The 22,414-nt window shown below is 36.1% G+C and overlaps 3 protein-coding genes across 6 annotated transcripts; all 3 read left to right on the plus strand.

Annotated features, from left to right (window-relative positions):
* Nucleotides 1-1,163: 1,163 nt before the first annotated feature.
* On the plus strand, nt 1,164-6,137 carry LOC147546205 (SEC14 cytosolic factor family protein / phosphoglyceride transfer family protein). 2 transcript variants are annotated; one of them, XM_086635031.1, is made up of 7 exons: nt 1,164-1,353; nt 1,888-2,366; nt 3,221-3,375; nt 3,998-4,102; nt 4,803-5,059; nt 5,255-5,475; nt 5,562-6,137. In XM_086635031.1, exons 2-7 carry the CDS (start codon nt 2,034-2,036, stop codon nt 5,922-5,924), a joined length of 1,434 nt encoding a protein of 477 aa, XP_086491157.1. In that variant the 5' UTR covers nt 1,164-1,353; nt 1,888-2,033; the 3' UTR covers nt 5,925-6,137. The 2 variants fall into 2 exon arrangements, with proteins under 2 accessions (XP_086491157.1, XP_086491158.1); XM_086635032.1 differs by lacking the exon at nt 3,998-4,102 and having other exon boundaries at nt 1,166-1,353.
* A 1,307-nt stretch (nt 6,138-7,444) lies between these two features.
* LOC147546206 (uncharacterized) lies at nt 7,445-11,872 on the plus strand. Of its 3 annotated transcripts, XM_086637718.1 has the most exons (6): nt 7,445-7,480; nt 7,690-7,872; nt 8,333-8,537; nt 9,362-9,689; nt 10,019-11,047; nt 11,386-11,872. In XM_086637718.1, exons 2-6 carry the CDS (start codon nt 7,787-7,789, stop codon nt 11,502-11,504), a joined length of 1,767 nt encoding a protein of 588 aa, XP_086493844.1. In that variant the 5' UTR covers nt 7,445-7,480; nt 7,690-7,786; the 3' UTR covers nt 11,505-11,872. The 3 variants fall into 3 exon arrangements, with proteins under 3 accessions (XP_086493844.1, XP_086493843.1, XP_086493845.1); XM_086637717.1 differs by lacking the exon at nt 7,445-7,480 and having other exon boundaries at nt 7,586-7,872; XM_086637719.1 differs by lacking the exon at nt 7,445-7,480 and having other exon boundaries at nt 7,668-7,872; nt 11,398-11,872.
* Nucleotides 11,873-18,926: 7,054 nt separating this feature from the next.
* LOC147546207 (uncharacterized) lies at nt 18,927-22,182 on the plus strand. The gene is made up of 3 exons (XM_086636627.1): nt 18,927-19,695; nt 19,969-20,136; nt 20,307-22,182. The coding sequence occupies exons 1-3, from the start codon at nt 19,066-19,068 to the stop codon at nt 22,071-22,073; spliced, it is 2,565 nt and encodes an 854-aa protein (XP_086492753.1). The 5' UTR covers nt 18,927-19,065; the 3' UTR covers nt 22,074-22,182.
* Nucleotides 22,183-22,414: the final 232 nt, after the last annotated feature.

Genomic DNA, 22,414 nt, shown 5'->3' on the forward strand with positions numbered 1-22,414 from the left:
TTTATTCATGTCTTTTGAGTAGTTCTGGTAGGTTTTTAAGGGGTGAAGTCTTGGCACGATAATGATCAATTAAGAGAGAAAGAAAAAAAAAATAATAGTCAGATTAAGATCGGGACATGTGGTAGACATGCACATTTTGTACATGTCATTTGTATATATTTACAGTTGGATCCATTCTCTTCAAACCACAAGTCCACAACTTTTTTTTTTTTTTTTGTTGAACCACAAGTCCAAAAAAAGTCCACAACTTGGTGGACCTACAAAAAAAAAAGATTCTGAATAATTTGTCATTTGTTGACTTCATTTTTGCTAAACGTAAAAAGTTTCAAGATGACTCATATTGGGACGGTTCTTTTACTTAAATGAGTCAGTAACACCTAGCATTGTCTTTCACCTTATTTTATTAGGTGAGAATTAGAATTAAGAACCAGGATCACGACCACTAATATAAACAGAAATAAAATCTAAAATCCGTCAAATCAGATATACTTTATTAATCTGTAGTACATCAATAAATCAAGAAAAGAAAAATGTAATCTAGAATGTAAGTACCACTAAATAAAACATAACATAAATTTTAAATGTATATTACGGAAGGTACACTTTTTTGAGGATATTTGTAAGAATAGTTCTACATTGGACAATGGGTATCTAGCAACCAAGAATATAAGGTCTAGGTCCTCTCCACTCATTGCTAATTGGTTTTGAGTTGGATGACCGCAAACTTAACATGGTATCGAAGCTAGGCCCACGCGTGATAGGTAAAAAGCCTCACGTACTCCACGTCGCCCGAAGAAATACACGTGTTAGGGGCAAAGAACCCTAAACGTAAGGGGCGTGTGAAAATAGTCTCACATTGGACAATGGGTATCTAGCAACCAAGAACATAAGGTCTAGGTCCTCTCCACTCATTGCCAATTAGTTTTGAGTTGGATGGCCGCAAACTTAACAATATTAACGACGATAGTCATGGGTCAACGCATATTATCGAACATAGGTCTCTCTATTGCAGAGTAGATGCACCACTAACTGAACTATCAGAACAAATCAGGCCGCTATTGGGCAGAGTACAAATCAGGTTCCGCCCAATATTTCTGTTCACATGGTTGGGCAAAATCTGTTTTTCGGCACCTGATTTCTGCCTAACATTGACATGATTTTTTGTGGGTCAGTAGAAGGCCTAAACTGGGGCCATCACTCGCAGCGCCCCTTGTGTGAAAAGCGGGAACATTCATTACTCCGGTAGGACCGGCGTCGAACCACCCACCCACCTTATTTGATGAATTACCCATCGGAAAAAATTTCCCATCCTTGATTCAAGAATCCATAGCTTTAGAGGTCGGTTTCTTAGAGGTAACAATCACTCTCTCTCTCTCTAACCAAATTGCAGTTTCGAACTATTTATCATGTTAAGATCGTTTTTCTTTACCTCTTCTAATCCTTCTGTTTGATCTGGTTTAGTTTTAATGCTGATTAGTTTTTCTTTTTTGTTCTTAAGATTTTGTTGGTTGCCGTAATTTTATTGTTTTGCTGATCAAATGAATTGTATGGAACTTGAGAGCGATTAAGGAATTTTTCACATTAACTTTGTTAGGAAATAAAAAAAAAATGGATGTTTTAGCAAAATTTGGCTGATCGATCAATTTAAGCTACCCATCTAGGGTATCCTATTAGGTTAAGCATAGCTTTCAAATGATACTAGGTTAACTGTTTCAGTGCCACTGATTCTTCATTTGTATTTAGTGGAAGGGACGATCATCAAGTCCATTTCTCCAATGATCATGACCTGTGATCGTCGGCATATGTATTTGTGGTAGTTTTGAAGCGTTCTAGTGGATATTACAGTTTGTTAATGCTTATTTGCGTATTCATCTTCTTAATTTGCAGGATATTTAGTTGAACCCTGGGTCACTAATCAAATGGGTAGCTAATCAAATGGGTCACTAAAAGGTTTTTTAGGTCCCTGGGTTCTTTTCGATTCATATTTCCTTTGGTTTATTAGTCGTTTTTGAATTTGATTCCAGTTTGTCCAAATGGAAGATTCTTTGCGTATTTCATCTTCGACCAATAAATTAGAAGTGTCAACCAGTGCATCGAGTAAAAGATCTCCTAGACGAGCTTTAGTTGCTTTTATCCCGAAGACTTTCAAGCATATGCCTCTGGTGAAGCATTGTAGTGGGGAATATGCTGGCCATATAGCGATCTTTTTACTTAAAGTTGCAGGTCTAGAATTGATTCGAAGGTTTTCAAAGACTAAGTTTCCATTTGCTTGGCGTGGACTCCAAGCACTGCAAATTCTTTGCTATCCACCATTTAAGTGGGTTGCAAGATGGGCACCTTTCAAGGGGCTTGTTATGGGCATGCAGGTTGGTTTCCATGATCTATACGTCATACTAATTATGAAAATTATTGTCTTCGAAGAAACTTCATAGCGTTTTATTTTTATTGATTTGCAGTATTTCATTTTCTCTACTTCCTTTAATAGAGTTGGTCAGCCTATTAATTTGGTTTCCTTGTATAAGTTTTCTCATAAATGCATATTATCGGTAATAATCAGAGAGAAACTAGAATGGCACAACACCTCTTCTATCTACGCCTATGGTAAAATGAGTGGAAGGGATTCAATCATTCCAAGGTCCTGCCAGTACAACTATAATAATTTTAGTCGCATAAGACTCATCACTTCTAAGTTTTAAGAATTTGAAGTACTATTATATAAGGATCGTGATTATGAAAGTACTTGAAACCCTTCCATTTCTATTACCTTATCTTTCCCGAGAAGGATATATTACGTTTAAACTATACCGAATGTGATATTTGCTTCCTACACTATTGATTAGGTAAAGAAGGAATTCTTTCACCATGTATTCTACCTATTAATGGCTGTAAACGTTTCTTTCCATTTCCGTTATGCTGTTCGGTTTTAGTGAGTGCATTTGTGATGGAGAATTATAGCTTGCCTTAGCTCCATCCAACATAACCAACTCCTCCTTCCTAGCTTAAAATGGTTTATCACATTCATTGCCCTGATAAGATTTCTTTCGTAAAGTAGCTATACTTGGATGAGAACTATCGTGAATAGCTTCTTTGTTTCCCTATGATTAGACTTCAACTTATATATCTGTGTTGGATATGATTCTTTGTTTTCTTTAATTTGGAAACCGTTTCCCGAGGGGTATCCATAGTCCTAATACCTTTTCTTCTTTAAATGTTTTTCCAGAATTTGTCGAAACCATTATTTTTTCTATCAATTGCAACTGCTTTCTCTGATGAGTCAGTCTATCATGAAGAGATTATTGATGATACAAATGATTCTCAAGAATCTCAACCATATCCCGAGCTATCTTCTAGACCATCAACCGAGGATACAAGCAGGTAAGATGGATCATCTTTTCTTGGTGCATAACTTGAGTTCCACTTGGAATCTCGTATTTTTGATTTATTATATAAAAATAGTATTATCCCATGTCTGAGTATAAACAATCCTGATAAGTGATATGTACTTTTCTTTTTAGGGTTTGCAATGCTCTTCTATTCCCGCTCTTATGTATTTCATTTAACGAGGCTTCTCAGAGATAATTTTTTATCATGTTATTTTAGTGTAGGGTTTTGAGTGTTTCTGTTCTGGTTTGGCACTTGTTCCGTTATATGCTTGATTTGCGAATTTTGTGCTCTATCTCTATCCTTGTGAGTTTGCTTAAAAATCTTGCTGGACGTTATGTTACCTTTTTAATCTGTATTAAGGTTTGCGATTTACATTCACTGTTGCCAGCAGTTAAGGACATTTTGGGATCTTATATAGTGTAAGCTTTTGATCATGGCTCCCTATGAAGCTGCGTATACTGGGGGAGTCAAAAACTGGCTTTATTTGCTCAGTTTGTCTTGTTTCAAGTTGCATGTGTTGCTCTGTATCTTGCTTGTGGTTGCCAGTGGTTGGTATAAAATTCTTAGTCCTCTATTGGGTTCACTCTAAGTAATTTATTTTGGAACTTATCAGCATGGTCAGCGTCCGTGATCAAGCTTCTCAGAGTCAAGAAACTGAAAGTTGGTTGCTCCAATTGCATAACGAGTTAGAAAAACATGGAATTGTATTACCTGAAAGGTAATATAGTTTTCCATTCTAATGTTTCTGTACAAATGTTCCTTATTTTGTATTTACGTTTGTTTTCATCAGCTTGATGCTTACTATACGCGTCCTTTGTCGTACTTGAGGTAATAGTAAACAAGGTGGAACTTAATTTAATGATGTTCATGTAGTTTTACTTTCTAATGAAAATATAAGTAATAAATTTAGCACCAATATCTGCATTTAATCAAGGTTGGATGTTATACAGTATTGTAGGCTAAGTTTAAAAATATGCGTCTTGAAGTCACAATCTTGCCGAGATTTCATCTGAGAGAGTTTTAAAGAGAAAAGAGAGAATAATAGACGTCCTTGCAAGAAAGAGTTCCCATTTGTGTCTCGGGAGCTTTAGTAAGTGGTGTTAGAGCATGGGACAGGATATCTTCTTTCGGAAGGGATATCCGGTGACTATTCTCAACGTTCTAAAGTGATTTGTTACCATGTCAAAGTTCGATAATATTCAATGCTTGGGGGGGGGGTTACCTATAAAGATAGTTAGTAACTGGTATTAGAGCATGGGACAGGATATCTTCTTTCGAGAGGGATATCCCGTAACTATTCACAACGTTTTAAAGTGATTTCTGACCATGTCAAAGTTCAATAATATTCAATACATAAGATACTTTTCTTTCATATATTAAGTGAAATTCAAGTCTGTCATATAGTAAATTTTATGCAGGATTGATGAGGATGAGCTCCGTAGATACTGCACTGCAGCAAATGGTGACTTTTCATATTTGGTTGCATCACTTAAAAAGACCGTTCGTTGGAGGCAGACTTACCACCTTCTTTCTATAGACGATCTTGAGGTGTGGTCGCATTTGGTGTTTTGGCATGGATATGACATAAAGCTCCGACCCTGTCTTATAATTCGCCTTGGACTTGCTTGCTCCAGCTTAACATCTCCAGACAGACCCCGTTTTGCTCAAGCAATTGGTATGCAATCTTATTGTTCAGCAGTTCAGCTCCAGTATAACTCTTAACATCCCAAGCCACTTATTTCGCGAAACTAATGATTAAATCACTGAATATTATCTTTGTCATTCAATTATGATAGAAATGTTTGTTCTCTCACCACTTGATTAATGTTAACTTAAGAATTGCACACTTCGAATTTGATTTCATCTGCAGTATCTCAGTTAGAACATGGAGTCATGAACTTGGTGATTTCAGAAGACCCTCAAGTCACAGTTGTAATGGATTGTGAAGGCTTATCTCCTTTCAAGTTTCCCATGCAAATGCTGAGATCTTGTTCTACCCTCATGCAAGATCATTACCCTAATCGCCTTGCTTGTTTACTTATAATACGGCTTCCTCCAGTTGTCCGAGTCCTCGCCCAGACATTCTTTCAGGTAAACCCCTACTTTTGAGTACTTGTCTCGTATCTTCTCCACTTTAATAGTTGTCCAACATTTTATGTATTTGTGGCTCTTATCAGGTTCTAAAACCAGCCACTCGGAAGAAATTGAGGATTGAAGGTGAAAGATATAAACACGTCCTCTCCGAGTACCTTCAAAATATCCCTTCGTATCTTGGTGGTGAATGTACCTGCCCTAGATGTTCACCCTCTTGCAACTTTAACACGCCAACTCGTCCGCCTGAGGATTCTAACGTGACAGATCCTAGTGGAGATTGCACAAGTGATGAACCTCCATCCTTAGCTGGGGATCCCCATTTCACAGATCTTGACTTAAACAGTAATTGTGAACATGTCATAAGGACTGCTATGATAGCTATGCTCATGTTATGGATTCTTATCGGGCTTCTGGCGGGTATGTATGATCCACAAGATCTTCTGTAGCCATGATAAGGCTGTACTGAACCTCGATATCTCTTTCTCTATTTATATTTCTTCATAGTTCTCTCTAGGACCTCGGAACAATAATTTTATATACTGCAATATCGAATGTGGGTAGCCTTGTTCATATAGATTTTTTGTGCCGAAAGAACTGCATTATTGTTGCAGCTATGTACAGTTTGGAAGTTATATAATGAAAAGCCTATATCTTGCTTATTTCTTGAAAACTTGGAACGAGGGGTAGTTTGTTACTTCTACAAGTGTTTTACTCATACAAGTTAGCAAGTACATGAAAAACAAAAAGTTTCGAAAAATATATCTCTAGCACATGAATCGTTACAACATGCAAAACCACCGAAGCAGATAAACTTTAAGTATTTGAATAAAAGTGTTCTTATTGATACAACAAATTCTATATCAGAGTAAACAATTTTCTTAACAAGATTCTAAACTACAAAAATAATAAATCTAAATGAAACCAATATTTTCATTTGTTTTGAGGAGCAGAGAAGTGTATGACTTCATAACGAAACATAGGGGTTCAAGAGTCAAATATTTGTCATTTACAAAATACATAAAGGTTTCTGATAAGACATACTATTAGTTTTCTTTTTTTGATTTAGGTGAAGACTTATGACCAACCTCTTCTATATTGGAAGGTGATTTCAAATCAATGGTCAGATTCCTCATTGATGAGGATTGCCAGGTAACCATGGCGTTTATCATTGGGGTGGGATTTTGGCCCGAAAACCCAGAATCCACCCACGACGGTTCGAATTCGAAGGGTGCCCGAATCGGTCCGTACTTGACCGATCGAAAGAGCTTATGCGGACGGACGCGGGCGTAGGTCCTTACTTGGTGATCCGGCCGAATCCACCCGCTTATATATTCCGCTCGACCGAACCCGTCCATATCCGTCTGTTTATCCTACCCGTTATATCCATCCGCCAATATGATTGATTTTAAGCCTTTAGATTTGTAGGGTTAGCTACAACCGTTAGATTTCAAGAGTAAAAAAATATATAACCTTAAAAAGTACTTTTCTTAATCTCGTCTTCGTCACTCTACTTCTCTAGTCTCTCTCTCCTCCAAAATCTCAATATCTCATCGGTAACTCTAGAATCCACAATACACTGATCGAAATCTCAATGATCATCTTTTAATTTTTTATTCATTTATATTTTGGAATTAAGTGGGAGTTTAGAAAGTTGCATTTAGCTGCTAAACAATTTTAATTTCGAAAAAAAAAAAATTCTTTATTTGTTCATTAGTGATCGCACCAGATCGATCGGTATCTGGTTTGTCCGACTATCAAAACGGACACTTTGTTGGAGAAACATTCGAAATGCCGCCTATATTTTGTCAGGATGTCTGAGTATACACTTAGGACTTGTGCCTGTTCCGCTCGGACCAGTTAAATTAGTGTCCGTTTTCCGCCCGTTCCGACTGCTTCCGCCCGTTCCGACTGTTTCCGCCCGTCCGGACCGATTCCCACCCACAGTTTATCATACTTAACCAGTTATTTTTTGTTGAAAGATACTCAAATCTGATAAGAATTTGTGACTTTTTCTTTGTTAGCAACTTAGACATTTCTTTCAACAAAAAAAAAAAAAAAAAAACTTACACATTTAATGTGAAGGCATATGAGTTATGACTTATGACATAGTAATAGACACACAATAAAAAAGAAATGTAACAATAATTGGAAGGCTATTAACAAAAAAAAAAACAATAATTGGAAGGCTGTTGAGACCTCAGTCTGAGCGAGAGTGAAAAGTGCTTCATTAATTTGTTGCTATTCTACTACTACTACCTTTAAGCTTCCCACCTTCTTCTTCATCATCATCCTATCATCAATCATCCCAATGGCCGAAGTAAAAGCAGATTACTTCGACCTCGAGGCTATGGTTAAACAAAATTCCTCTTGGCATCCGTGCAAGGTCTCCTTCAGGTTCGACCCCCCCCCCCCCCCCCCCCCCCCTCTCTCTCTCTAAAGATGATGGGGTTTCTACCTCTGACAACTAATCGAGATTGTATTCCAAGTTAACTTTACAAAATTTGGGTTCTCTTCTGATGAATAGAATATGAGTTAGTAAGATTTTGATCTAAACCACATTTGATTTGACTCCCATTTCTATGTGACTTTTATGTTTTATGTCTGTATTTCTAAGATTTTAATGCTTTTTTTTTCTGTTTGAATGATGAAACTGATGATGGGTTTTGTTCATAATATTAAATGATGAAACTGATGATGGGTTTTGTTAATAATATTGATTGATGAAACTGATAATGGGTTTTGTTTCGATTATCATATAACACATTTTAGTCTCTGATTATTTCTCACTTGAAACGAGGAGTTTGTGGGTTTATTGATTGTCTTAATCCTGGTTTATAATGTGTATTTGGATTAGCTCTAGTTGTGGTCTCACTTTGAATTTCGGAAGTGACTATCCTGAAGATGTTCTTTTCACTGAAGAAGAAGCCCTAGCATGTATTCGTTTTCGTTCAAATCCTCTTCAAGGTGAAGATTGTCTTCATCTCAAAGAGGGAGATCGAGTTATTGCTACTCCAAACTCACAAAGTAAAAGCCTCTTCTTTGATGCTAAGGTGGAGAAGGTACAATTCTCCTACTGATTATTGTAAACGTCTTCTAGTTTTATAAGTGCATTATATCATCATTCTTCTGACACTCCAAGTTTTAGCAATTATCGATATTGTCCCCTGCTTTAGACACCTCAGGCCCAAACCCATATGTACGGAGTTTTGTTCTAGAAGAAGGTTCCACGATCCCGCGAAAAGGTCTGAACACTTACTAAGCTTGAGCGTTCACCTATGGCCTAGGCTTCGGACACTCTCGCCAGCGATGTGGGACTTCACAATTCACAACCCCTTAATACCCCAAGGCTCTAGCTCTAGCCCATCTTGTCTACCCTGGATACAAGTATATCGAATCAAATTTCCACTTCCATTATTGATAATGGAAAGATGAAAACACATCCAAGAAATGATGAAAAGATTTTGCCTAAGGTGAAAGGTAAAGCCCATTTCGGTTTGGTGGTAACGTGTCTGTCCATTGTGGAGACCAGGGTTTAAATCTTACTGTATCAAAGGAAAACAAAATGAAAAGATATCACCGACGATAGAAGATGAATTCTAGAGTCTCCACTGGTTGCTTACATTCTAGCTTATGCACCACTAAATATGTTCTAATACTATCTTTCCTTTGTCAGCTGAGTTACTCATACTTCTAGTTCAAGTGCGGATATAGCCATATAGGTTACTTACATACCTCTACAAGGAAATTATATCTCACTAATGTAATAGTTGCTGATTGTCCCAATCACCTTAGCAAGCCATCGAATATAATCCTTTGAGTCTTTATATTGTGATAAAAGTATGCTCGTAGTCTTGTTATAATGCTTTCTTTGTGGTGTTTGTAGGTGCACAGGGTGAGGCATTCAAAGAGGACAAACTGTAGATGTACTTTTGAGATCAAGTGGCTTTGCCCCATATTTAAGGGTGAAAATGTGATTATTCCATCTAGCTCAATCATGAAAGTGGCGATAAACAAAATCGACAGTCATCCAACTGTTGCAGCGTTCTTGAATTCTGTAAAATCCTTGAACTTCTCAGGAAGATCACCATTTACCTCGCTTGGTGATGCGGACTTGGCCACTTTTCTGGATAGACAAATAGAAGAGATCATTAAACTAGCTGATTCACCCACAAAAGGGTGTGTGGAAACAAACTTTTTTGAACTTAACAAAGGTATGCGTCCTACTAGAAACCCCATCACATGAATTGTCATTTATATTGTTATGGTTTGTTCGTAGAACTATATAACTATATACTAGTAATAACACCCCGAGTAAAAAACTGGCATGAGACCTTAGGTTCAAGCCTCATTGGACTCTTTCAGGGAGTTCTCACCCTTAACTGCTCAATGCATGTGAGACGAATTGTCCGTACTTGTGATCATGCAAATGAATAAAAGGTGCTGAGTTATTAAAGTAATATCAGGTTCTTGTAAAAATTATTTGCCTTTTGGGTCATTTTGATAGTTGTTTCCTTGATGTTCTACTGGTTTACATATGTAGTCAACTTTGTGGGGCAAGAGAGGCAGGGAAGGATTATTATATCAGAGGCAAGCTTTTTAAATGACAAAGCTCCCCATCTCAGTCCTCTAGGTGCCCGTGCAGCCTTAGCTTCAATAATGCATGGTCTACCACGAAAACAGGAACTTTCTGTCCTCCATGTGGAGCAAGCTCTTCCTGGCGTATGTCCGCACAAGCCTGAAAAGCATGCCACCTCCACATTTTTGGGCGTGCGTACGTTTCTGAACTTCGATAGCTGTATCAAGGAAAAGGTGTCCATGCAAAATGATATCTTAGAAGGAACTTGTCATATTCCCGTCAATTCGGAAAGAACTGAGACTACACAATCACTTATCTCTGGAAGGAGCGGTTTTAAGAAGTCTTCGCAGATAAAAGGATCCCTTGAAGCACAACTTGAGAAACAAAACCCAACATCTATGCTTGATGACCCAGATGATGAGAGATTGAGGAGTGTCAATGTGAAGACACGTTCAACGACATTGGCAACAGACAAGAAGTTGAACCATCCTACGACAGTAACTAGGTTGACTCGATCTGCCATGCAGAAAGGAACCCGTAACTCGAATAATGATGTTAAGCTAGAATCTCTTATTGAAGATTCAAAGTCAAGTAGTCATTCCCACACTACAAGGCTGACTCGTTCAGCATTGCAGAACAAAGGACCACCTCATTCTTCAGTTGAGAAAGGGACGAGGAATTCAAATAATGATGTTGAGTTAAAATGCCCTACTGAAGATACAAAGCTTAGTCCTCTTACTAACTCAACAAGGTTGACTCGTTCAGCATTGAAGAAAGGAGTAAAATTAATTTTGATACCACAAGAGGGAAACGAAGAGAGCATCCCTGCAGAAGGTACCCGGTCAGTATCAAAAGGAAGAGATCACATTTCGCCAGTGGCTAGGGAAACCAGGTCTAAGAAATCATCATCTTCAATCGCAAACTTATCGGGAGCCCAGGAAAAGAATAAGAAGCAAAAGTTGTCTGCTGTTGCTCCACGTACTCGAAGAAGAGGTAATTTTGCACAAACTAGATATCAATCTTTTTCCTGACTTATAAAACATCTATATTGAATAGATCACACTGTTTATACCTAATTTTATGCAAACTCTGACTGTTTCTTGGAGTTGGAACGCCATGATGATTACAGATGGTTTAGAACCGTAAATAATTATTACCACAGTTCAGGCATATGGTAATTTTCGTTTATCAAACTAGCTAGTTGCATATTATAGGATTTATTCACGATTTTTTTATGGCTGAAACTATTATTTAGTAACTAAAGCAATACTAGATCACAATTTTTTATCAATTTTTTTTTATGGAGATTATAATTTAGAATCCTGTGGCAGGGGAGGATTCAGGTAATGAGGAAGATTCTCAAGCTGAGGAAAATACATATTCCAAGAACAAACTCGAATTGAGATCCTCGCCCCGTCTTAGACTCCCTCGCGCACACTGTCAAAAATAGTCTTAACCATCCATCTGCTGAACAATCCGGTAAAAGTTTGCTTCTTTAGCCATCTAATTCGCTTGCACTATCCCGTTTTATACAAATGTATAGCGAGGTTATGAGGATTATAACAAATATCATTCTAGAATCTAGAGAAAGGAAAACAAGTATACTGATATATTGAAGAGATTGACAGGAATCATTATAGACATGGATTTCTCATTGGCATCTGCCAATTATTACTTCTTCCTTAATGTCCATCACTTTTGTTTGTAATGACTAAGTAGCTAAAAGGTAAATGTAGTTGGGATCTTACCCTATTCATATGTAGAAAACTGTTCTTAGACAGCTGCATTTTAGAGATGTAAGCTTCATTTTCTGATTTAGTTTGGATGAACTACCCTAGTTACCCGTTCTGGGGAGAATTATCAGAAATAATGAGACGCGACCATGGACATTATAGGCGATGGAGATGTATCCGTAGATGATCTCAGGACTTCGCTGCAAATACGGTCGGATATGACCCGATATTCTAACATGTGCATGACAGATGACCCTAGTATTTGTATATAATGCATGTATTTTCAGGTTACAAACAAGTCCGAATTTGATAAAGAAGAGTTGTTTTAAGGTCTGAATTTCCTAGAAACACATGTTACTGGTTCAGTTGTTTTTTAAATTTCAAATGGTAGCCAGCTTTCAAACATCATTTTCTAAAAGGCCCATGAAACTAGTGTTGAGATTTTTCTGCAAGATTTTGAGAATTCTAAATCTTTCTACTCCTCAAAAGAGTCTTTTTACTACTTTTTTGGCAGTGGGTCACAACCTTACCTAGAAATTACTTTTTAACTTGAGAGGGTCAAGCTTCCTCGAAAGTCATAGAACAAAGCTAAAGCATATAAAACAACGAATCCCCACATAAACCTCTCTTTTAAAAGTTTTTTTCTCTTTTCTTTTGTCCATAAACTTTATTTTAGGCGCATGTAAACTCAGATTTTGACTCATTAGCATCCTCAAAAAGCAATAAAAAAATTAAATTAAATTTTTATGTTGCGCCAAACAGTATAAAATATCTGCTACAATATTTTCTAGGTAATATTATTCAAACGATGACAAAATTACAGTTTTTAGGCAGCCCAGATGGAGTTTTCGTCGTTGTTTGATTGATTTTTGTCTATCAAGATAGGAAGTCATTCACAAATCAACAATAGGCTAAATAATGTTAATATTAGATTGAAAATTAGGAACCCATTTGTTTGTTGTGTGAATTAATATCAATACCTCTCTAGGCACAAAGGTTCCTTTGGTAAACCACATAAAAACTTCATATTTGTAAGGGAGAGGGTAATGACAAAAGAAACGAAAAAGAAGGTCCTACAAGCACTTGAGATTTTAATACTGTAAGTTTGAAGAACAAAAAAGTTTTAGTAATTAATTCACACAAACATTTAATGGGTGGGTGCATTTTGTACGTGTAGTTTGAGAAAAAAAAATTTAGTGGGTGATTTTTGGGGTTCAACTTTTTAACAGAATCAATTTCTTTGTCTGATTTCATTGGATTTTGTCTTCTTCTTCTTCTCAATTCTCACTCATATCAATATGAAGTAAGTCTTTCTTTGAATAGATAGCCAAACTTACTTATCTTCCTTAGTAATTTATCCCCCTAGAATTCTAGAAAAGAAGTCTTGGATGTGGTTTTGGACTTTTGAGCTATTTGTATTTGATTCACCTTAATTTTAACCATATTTTATTTATTTTATTCAAGGTCTATCATAAACAACTTTGGATTGAAATTTGTTCAATTTCGTGTTATGTTTATTGACATACTCAAAATTCATTAGCAATGGGTAGAGACTGTCTTAAATATATATAATTTGGCCAATCGACTTCACATTATGTGAGAATAGTCCCGCATCAATGTGTAACAGGAAAGGGTGCTTAAGCCCTTACAAGGGATACCACATTTTGTATCGCATCAATGTGGGATTGTTTCGCAACATATCCTCCCACGACCACATAATATTATGTAGAGATTATCGTGTGATAACATATTGTTGTAGGATTGTGCAGACCAGCCTTGAGGACTTGTTAGTGATATTGTGCACTTTAGCACTTCAGAGTCTCACAAATTTAAAACGCGTCACTAGAAAAATATGCTTAAATCTTTATGGAGAGCAGCACATTTCGTCTCCAACTAAAATGACATTGTTTACAATAAAAAGATTTATGGTGTGTTTGGATGGCGGGATCATGAGTCCTTGGGATTCATGATTTCACGGATTCATGAATCCAAGTAATATTTTTTGGCTTGTTTGGCAACTAAGAATCCTATGATTTATTATTATTTGAGTATCTTTAAACGTCTTTAGAAAAAATATGATCTTTGAAAAAAATAATGATTTTGTATAGGGAAATACTTTTTGTTGATTTTAAGTTTGGAATTTAGGTTTATTAATCCAAAATCCTATCAAATCATAGGGGGTAGGGTGAGATTTTGGTCCAATACAAATTTTGGAATTAGGAATCCTTAGGATTCAAGAGTCCTATGGATTCTTGGTAACCAAACAGACCAAAGATTCATGATTCCTACCAAATTCCACTTTTGATAGGAATCCTACTCAGGAATCCTGCAACCAAACACACCATTATTGAATTGGAATTTCTCACCGTTATCAAAGTTTATTTCAGACGATTAAATTTCAAAACCCCGCAGAGATTAAACATCAAGCAAGAAGTATAAAAGCTAGTAATTTGTTTCTTCTTACTATTATTATCATTACAAGTTTGATTACGCCATTAAAGACTCCCTCGACCTAGTCTTCTTTTAATTGTGGTGTTTGGTGGGTGGCCAAATTAGTTCTTTGGTAAAGGAATGAAGGGAAAACCTAACTTAATCACTTCCTTATTTTCCCTCATATAATAATCAAACACAGCAACTAGTGCTCCATAAAATGGATTGCATCACCACCCAGTTTCCTCTTCTTCTTTTTAATACTTGCAATCGAATTCCTTGTCTCGAGGGGTGTCTTAATAATCATCATTTATAGTCGTTAGATTATAAGATTAACAATGGCATAGTCAAATTCGAACCATTCTGGAGTATATCTCTACAATTATTAATTAGATGCTAAATTAAGCTTAGAAAGTAGTGTCCTTTGCTACGACCCAATGAATGAATGTAGTTTGGAAAATATAAAATAAGAAAATCAGTTTTTTTTAGTGAACTCATCTCAAGACTGGACTAATCTCTTGAGTGGGAAATGCTAATACTACACCATTTGGATACAAACATATGATCTCACATTCCACTTTCGTATCTTAAATAGACATAAAGACGTCTCTCAGCCACGACCTACTTGTACTGATTTTCGATTCAAATATTAAATTACTAGTGGTGAAAAAAAGTAAAACACCTTTAAATTTTGACTTACATGTAATTGGAACTTTAGGGACATCCTACTTATTCGATATCGATTAGGTGAGTGTCCAGACGGACCTGTAGTTGAGATGTAAATATCTTTGGATATCAAAAGCTTCAACAGTAAAACAAAACCCCAGACCTTGCGAGGGCTGTTGATCATGGACAATATCCACTGTCTTTGGCTGGTAGGATACTACAACATTAGATCGAAAATACTTCGCTCCTAAAAATGGCGATACTTATAAGGAATCCAATGTCATGTTTAAGGTGTACGCTTTCCCCCCTTATGACCACGGCTTACTACAGTATTTACTGTCATCATGAACTGAGTTGCCACGCTAAAATATTTAAGTATTAGGCTAAACCAGCCGCACCAAACTTATGGGCTGCACTATTTTGGTTACTTTTTCTTTTGTTAATTAGATACAATTCTGGTTTTATGCCTCCAAATTTTGCCCAACAAATCAAATGGCTCATGGCTAACAACTTACCAGGTGGGTCTTAGAATAATATAAATCTTTTCCAGTACCTGCTCTGACTCTTGGGGCCTAGGCGAATGTATCGACGGCGCTCCCACACCACATATTAGTCTTTTTCTTTATCATGGTTGTCTTTGTTTGTTGTCTTTTAAAGTTCTTCTTAGTTAAGGTGTATTTAACATTATCTCACTAAGTAACATATTAGTACGGTTTGAAATTAGAAATTGTATAGGCTTTGTTGTTTGATGTCTTTGTTCTTTTAGTGCCCCTTTTAAAAGGAAAAATTTGCTTAACAAGTGAAGCATCTCACAGGAGTCGAACCTTAGACCTTAGGTTCTCCAACTAGTTGCTCTACCAATTCTGTTGTCCAAACGGACCATAAAAAAACACATTTAGTAATACTATCTATAGATAAATTATATAATTCGGACCTCCGAAATTTGGGGGCCCCAGGCGGCCTAGGTCGTCTAGACCCAAGACTGACCCTAATCTTTCCATTTCTCCTTTATGGGTTGCTGCTTTGGAGAGTTGGGAGATAAACTTATTGTTCTTTAAGGAGTTGGAATCACATACATAACTACTATACATCAATTTTAATGTTGAAGAGATTTAAAGTCATCTCTAAAATATAGTATACTCCAAACCCACCTTGTTTTTAGTAATTGTATATATGTTTGCTCCCACGGGTTTTAGTAACGAAAATAAGACATTAGTATGTAGATAGCTTAGGTGAAACAAAAACATTTGAAAATAATTCTAACGATGAAAATTCTCTCCGGCCATACTCAAAACATGAAAGGAATACACTTATCAAAAATAATTATTAGGTTTTTTTTTAATTTGATTAGGAAACTAATAAGTAACGGCTCCTAATGAAATCTTTACTTGTAATTGGCCCAAGACTAAAAAAATAGAAAGAAAAAACCATTTCTCTTAGGGAGCTTACACAGTTTATAGATGTCAGCTTGGTCATCCAAGTTGGTGGTGCACCCACAAACACAACCTTAGGCAAGCATAAGCTAAAGGAAGTAGTAATGGTGATCACCTTTACTTTAACTACTTTCTCTCACTAGAAAGGAAGAACAAAACATCATCATCATTATAATCCCACATCTTACCCTACTTGACTTGACCCTTCCTTCTCCTCAAGGAACAATAAAACTTACTTCCCAAGTACATTCCCGGCCGGACGGAAAAAAGGAACAAATATAAAAGTAATCCTTAATTTCTTTTTTGGTGGATATCTATAATGAAACCCACTTTTAATTTCATCTTCTTACTTTGTTTCCCCCCCTAATTTCATATCATCTTTACCCCTAATTATGTTTGATTTGAATGTCTCTAGAAAAAATTAGTATAAAGAAATAATGGTCCTTTTGTATGGCTTGGCTTGAGATTTTAGTCTTTCTTGATGGCTTAATTGGTTGTTGAATCACTGCTTAAACAAGTTTTACACTAACTCTAGGGCTTACTATTAAGAAGAGAAGATTTATTTGGGATTGTTGTAGAATATTTGACGACTGACCGGACTTCAAATACATAATTTTGTAACCGAGGGGCATATCATAATTTTAAGAGTTTAGAAGAGGAGTTACAGATTATGTAAATACATGTGTTTGCCTATTGTATCTATTTAAAATTCCCTAGAGTTTTTTTTTTTTTTTTGTTAAAGAATTCCCTAGAGTTTAGGGGAGTACAAAATTCAATATGTTTCCCCAACATTTTACATGAGTTTCACAATTACAAATTGCATTCTTATTTACTGCAAAACTAGAATTCTGACTTCAGTATATGTATGATCATTTAAGAATACTAGATTTTGACCCTAGTAAACCATCTAAGGATACTAGATCTTGTTTTTATGTTTTATTATTAAGATTTAGATCTAAAAATTTGTTTTGTAGTAAGGTTAGTTATAAAGAGACATCAATCATACTCATTTTTCTTGCCTACTCATTTTCTTCTCATTGCCATATTATAAAAAATATTATGTATATGTATAGTATAAATTATAATATATGTGATCATACGCCGGCTTTCCGTAGAAGACGCTAAAAAAACAAAATAATTGTATTACAAAATCTATCAGATCGCTGTCAAAATAGAACTTAACACTCATACCTTGTACAAGTTAACGGTGAAGAGAGAAACATGTGTAAGTGATGTACTAAAAATCAAATAAAATTATTAACTATATTTGTGTAAGTTAAATGAAACAAAATGTCAAACATAAATGGATTTTATTTTCCATAGATTTTTACTATATTGGGTAAATTTGATTGATAAGATTGTCTACTAGTTGGACAACCATGTCATTTTCTCTTCCCATAACTATGAAAGAAAAAATAAATGCACCCGTTGTTAAATTGAAATGTCATAATACTATTTCTTTTTTTACAAGGAGTAGCTATATAGGAATAAATTTAGTGCAATAAGACAAATTCAAATCTAAATCGTTTGTTTTGAATGATTCTTTGGGAAAGAAAATTCAGATCTTAGTCAAATTTTCTAAAGTAGTGATTACAATCTAACATAACATCGAAGAGATATGTGTCATTTAGATCTGACTTTATTAGTACCCATAATCTTGTGATTGCAATCTCAAGAATAATCAGCCATGAGATACTCCTCGAACTTAATTAGTTAAGGCTGAGTGTATAAATAGAGTATTTCTAGCAAAAGCTTTTCCAATAGCCATAATCATCATTTCTTCATAAAATTGAAAACAAAATTAAAAACAACCAACCCAACCTAATTTCTTTCCCTTTCTCCCCACCCTGAATTCCTCTCGGCCACACCCCGCCTCTTTCGACCAAATTTCTTCCACCACCACCACCACCACCACCACCTGCTAAATTCCTGAACCGCCACGGAATCCTCTTAGCCATTCATTTTTTTTGTTTTATGTCAGAAAGATTTGTCTCTTTTTCTTGCCAAAGATTTGGAATTTTGCGTTGAAAACGTGCTTCAATATAGTGTATTTTTGTTTGATGAGTTCCTTAAAACCTAATATTATGTATTATGTTTGTTAGTCGTTAAGTTTAATAAAACTAATTGAGTTAGTTGAGTTTTGCAGAAATACTCTAAGGATGTGAAGAAACTAATATGTAAGGGGGTCTGATTCCTTAAATATCAGTTCGGTCCGATTAAAATTAATTTAGTAGCATTTTACAAATGAGATGTTTTACCATATAGATCCGTGCCCTTACAGTTATTTTTATTACAATACGTGTTTATTCTATCGTATCATTTGTAACTCTTAAAATCCACTATCACTATTCTATCAAATATAGGACAAAACCAAATAGAGATCTTAACTTAAAATCAATTGGGAGCCCTCTTAGCTTCCCTTTTGTGTTATGTTACACAATTGGTTGGCTAGCTCCACAGCTCGAAGCTGCTTAATTATAAATTAGTACTCATAATTATCTACTAATATATTATTTAGAGAAACGTGAGATCTTAATTTGATTATACAACTGAAATTTTTCCTCCAAATAAAATAGATAAATACTATATTACATTTAATTTTGTAAGGTCCCACTTAAAGATTTCCTCTCTAAATACTATACTATAAAACCCCCTCTTAGCTTTGTAAACTGATAACCCAAACCACCATTGTTTATACCTCATCAATTTCTTCTTCTCATTTCCTTCATCTATTCTCTTCAAAAATATAATGTCTTCATTCATAGTACCACCACCACCACCACCGCCACCACCGTCAAGGTCAACACCACCACCACCAACACCGCCGGCACCACCACCACCAGTAACAAAAAAAACTAGTCGAACAAAAGATATATGGCATTCGCGTTTAAGTTCGGCTTTTAGAACGGCGTTGGCATGTGGGATAGTCGGTGCAATCACACTTTTCGGACCCGCCGTTCTACAACGAGAGATAGCATTTCCAGCTTTAGCATACGTGACGGTTATCCTAGTAGTAACAGAAGCGTCATTAGGCGATACAATTCGTGGTTGTTGGTATGTTTTTTATGCAACCATTCAAGGGGTGGTGCCTGCTATCTTAAGCCGGTGGCTTATTGGACCGGATCGGTTCTCAGTTAGTGCAAGTGTTATTGCCGTGATTCTCACAACGTTTCTTATTACATTGCCCGAGTCAACTCATCTGATATGTAAGCGAGTCGCCCTGGGTCAAATCGTAATATTGTATGCTGTAACATCTATTGATGGAGTGCATACAGGATTATTTTCGCACCCGGCTCATGTAGCAGCTAGTACTGCTGTTGGTGCTTTAGCTGCAGTTTTGGCTTTGGTTTTTCCTTACCCTCGACTAGCATGTTTTGAGGTAATTCATTCAAACTTCGTGTTTTTTACTATCTCTTTAATTACTTTCAGTTATTATTATTATTTTTCTACGGTAATCTCGGGGAGCGTCCGACTCCCCTAAGTACATAATATTACTACAGAACTTGAACGTTAAACGACTGAATGATTACGTCAGTAACCCTGAAAAGAATAGTCATTTCAGACGGAAAAGTTGATGAGACGTATATAGTGGGTGTGGCTAGTAAATTTGTTTTAACATTTTTGGGATGTATATATTGTTTTTTTTTTATAGGTAAAAAAGAAGTGCATGTTATTCAATGAGAATATATCAGAGAGGCTGAATCTTTTTGTGAATGCCTTTTGTGCTCAAAACAAGACATCAGAGTCTTCATCAATTTCACAGGCTAAGTCCTTGGCCAAAACAGGAACTTCTCTCTTCCAAGATATCAAAATCAAGCAGGTACATACTCCACTTCATCAATTTTTTGTGAATAACTTTGACCACTAAGGGAATACTTGGACTAACGGGTATATCGTTAATTGAATTTTGACCTCAGTCGACAACTACGGCTGAATTCGGTCAAGGTATTTGTTTCCATTTCTAATGATAAACACTCTTGTTTTGAACAGGAAAGCATGAAATGGGAGAGGCCTTTAACCAGATTAGCAAAACAATATGACATGAAACCAAGTGATAGATTACAAGCTTTGCAAATACCCTTAAAAGGGATTGAAATAGCTCTTACTTCTTCTTCTTCATTTCCTGTTAAAGTTGTAGATGAAGAACTCAAAAATGTTATAGTCACTTTGCAAGATAACATAACTTCAACATTGAAGCAAACTGAGTTCTCTTCTCCTGGTGATTCATCAACTGTTTCTGAAACTCCTAAAGGAGATGTTCAAGTTGATAACAAAGTTTTCCTCCAAACCCTTCAAACCCATTTCCCTACTACCCAAAATGATCTACCATCTTTTTTCTTCCTATTTTGCATGAAACTCCTCCATGACGAATCGAGCATGACTCGCTCGGATCGAACAACTCCAGACAACAACCAAAAGACTATGATCAATGAGACCCCCAATCAAGGATTTACTATAAAATCAATCTTGAGAGACTTGCTCATGAGAATTAGTTTCGACAGGCTAGTTTTTGCTGCGAAAAGTTCGCTTTCATTAGGACTTGCTGTGCTTTTTGGAATGATGTTTAGCAAAGAAAGTGGGTTTTGGGCAGGACTAACAGTTGGAGTTAGCATGGCTGGTGGTAGAGAAGCAACATTCAAGATAGCAAATATTAAAGCTCAAGGAACAGTTTTAGGAACCATTTATGGAGTAATAGTTTGCTTTCTTTTCCCAAAACTCTTAGAACTTAGATTCTTATCTCTTCTTCCTTGGATCATACTCACAACCTTCTTGAGGAGAAGTCGAATGTACGATCAAGCCGGGGCGATATCAGCAGTTGTTGCCGCACTAATAATCTTGGGTAGGAAGAATTATGGCCCTCCGGGCCAATTCGCCATTATACGAATCGTAGAAGCCTTCATTGGGCTAACTTGCTCAATCATGGTTGACCTTCTTCTGCAACCCACAAGAGCGTCAACAATGGCAAAGGTTAAGTTATCCCAAAGCATAGGGGCACTTAACGAAACCATAGAATTGATAAACACTATTGGTGAGAGAAAGACCAAGTCGAATATTTGTTCGATAGAGTTCAAAGAGAAGGAAAAGAAGCTAAGAACAAATGTGAATGCACTAAGTAAATTCATTGCAGAAGCTGAAGTGGAACCTAACTTTTGGTTCCTACCTTTTAATGGTACTTGCTATGGTAAGTTAATTGGGTCCTTAACAAAAATGGTGGATCTCTTGCTTTTTGCTACTAAGTCAATGGAGTATTTAGTCCAAGAATCTCACAATTTTGGGGTTTCTTGGATTGATCTCCAGGAAAAAATAGGTGGGGAACTAACTCTTTTTCAAAATATGGTTGTTCCTTCATTAAAATGTTTTCAAGAAGTCACCTTGATCAAGTCCTTACAAAAACTAGATAATGATCTAAGAAAAAAAGACATCTCTTATGACATTGAGATGGGGAAATCATCAAGAAGTGAAAATGGGTTTAGGGTTTTGATTAGTGAAAATGAAGGTGAGATGGAAAAGCTTCTAAACTCTTTTGTTCAAAACTCAAAAGAAGTGGTTGATGAAGTGGATGTTTGCGAAGGAGAGGAAGAGATTAAGATCCAAGTGGCTCTTTCTTTGATTGCTTTCGGATTTTGTATTGATGGTTTGATGAAAGAAACAAGAGAGATAGAGAAGAGTGTCAAAGAACTTGTTCAATCGGAGAATCCTTCAAGCCATGTAAACTTGTGTGAGGTTTATGCTAAAATGAATGCTTTGTATAGATAAATGAACTATTAAAATTAGATAATTTGAAGAGGTTTTCCTCAAAAAATTTAAGCCTATCGATCTTGGTTGTATTAAGAAACTTTTTATAATAAATTACTTCATAAACAAATTTCCGAGCATGTTTGAGGAACACCAAAAAAGTGTGAACTATGTCAAGGAAGAGAGTGTCGGCTTTTAGCCTCTCGCTCAAGTATTTGGTTTCTCTTTCTTTAACTGTTCGAACTTTTACTTCTTTTACTTGCGAATAAGAATAATATGAAAGCACACTTAGCTTAACTAGTACGTATTCTCAACGAGCCTTCACCTATCGTTCTTTCTTCACAAGATAAGATATACCCTTA

The sequence above is a fragment of the Eschscholzia californica genome, unplaced genomic scaffold, assembly GCF_041429995.1.
Source record: "Eschscholzia californica isolate CP2 unplaced genomic scaffold, dmEscCali1.0.p SCAF_4, whole genome shotgun sequence".
Taxonomy (NCBI): Eukaryota; Viridiplantae; Streptophyta; class Magnoliopsida; order Ranunculales; family Papaveraceae; genus Eschscholzia; species Eschscholzia californica.

Excerpts from the sequence above, each read along its gene's own strand:
- LOC147546205 (XM_086635031.1), top strand. The coding sequence starts at position 2,034 with ATGGAAGATTCTTTGCGTATTTCATCTTCGACCAATAAATTAGAAGTG. Across the intron at positions 3,376-3,997 it reads TCAACCGAGGATACAAGCAG|CATGGTCAGCGTCCGTGATC; the intron begins GTAAGATGGATC and ends GGAACTTATCAG. Across the intron at positions 5,060-5,254 it reads CCGTTTTGCTCAAGCAATTG|TATCTCAGTTAGAACATGGA; the intron begins GTATGCAATCTT and ends TTTCATCTGCAG.
- LOC147546206 (XM_086637718.1), top strand. The coding sequence starts at position 7,787 with ATGGCCGAAGTAAAAGCAGATTACTTCGACCTCGAGGCTATGGTTAAA. Across the intron at positions 7,873-8,332 it reads CCGTGCAAGGTCTCCTTCAG|CTCTAGTTGTGGTCTCACTT; the intron begins GTTCGACCCCCC and ends TATTTGGATTAG. Across the intron at positions 11,048-11,385 it reads TCCACGTACTCGAAGAAGAG|GGGAGGATTCAGGTAATGAG; the intron begins GTAATTTTGCAC and ends ATCCTGTGGCAG.
- LOC147546207 (XM_086636627.1), top strand. The coding sequence starts at position 19,066 with ATGTCTTCATTCATAGTACCACCACCACCACCACCGCCACCACCGTCA. Across the intron at positions 19,696-19,968 it reads CTCGACTAGCATGTTTTGAG|GTAAAAAAGAAGTGCATGTT; the intron begins GTAATTCATTCA and ends TTTTTTTTATAG. Across the intron at positions 20,137-20,306 it reads AAGATATCAAAATCAAGCAG|GAAAGCATGAAATGGGAGAG; the intron begins GTACATACTCCA and ends TGTTTTGAACAG.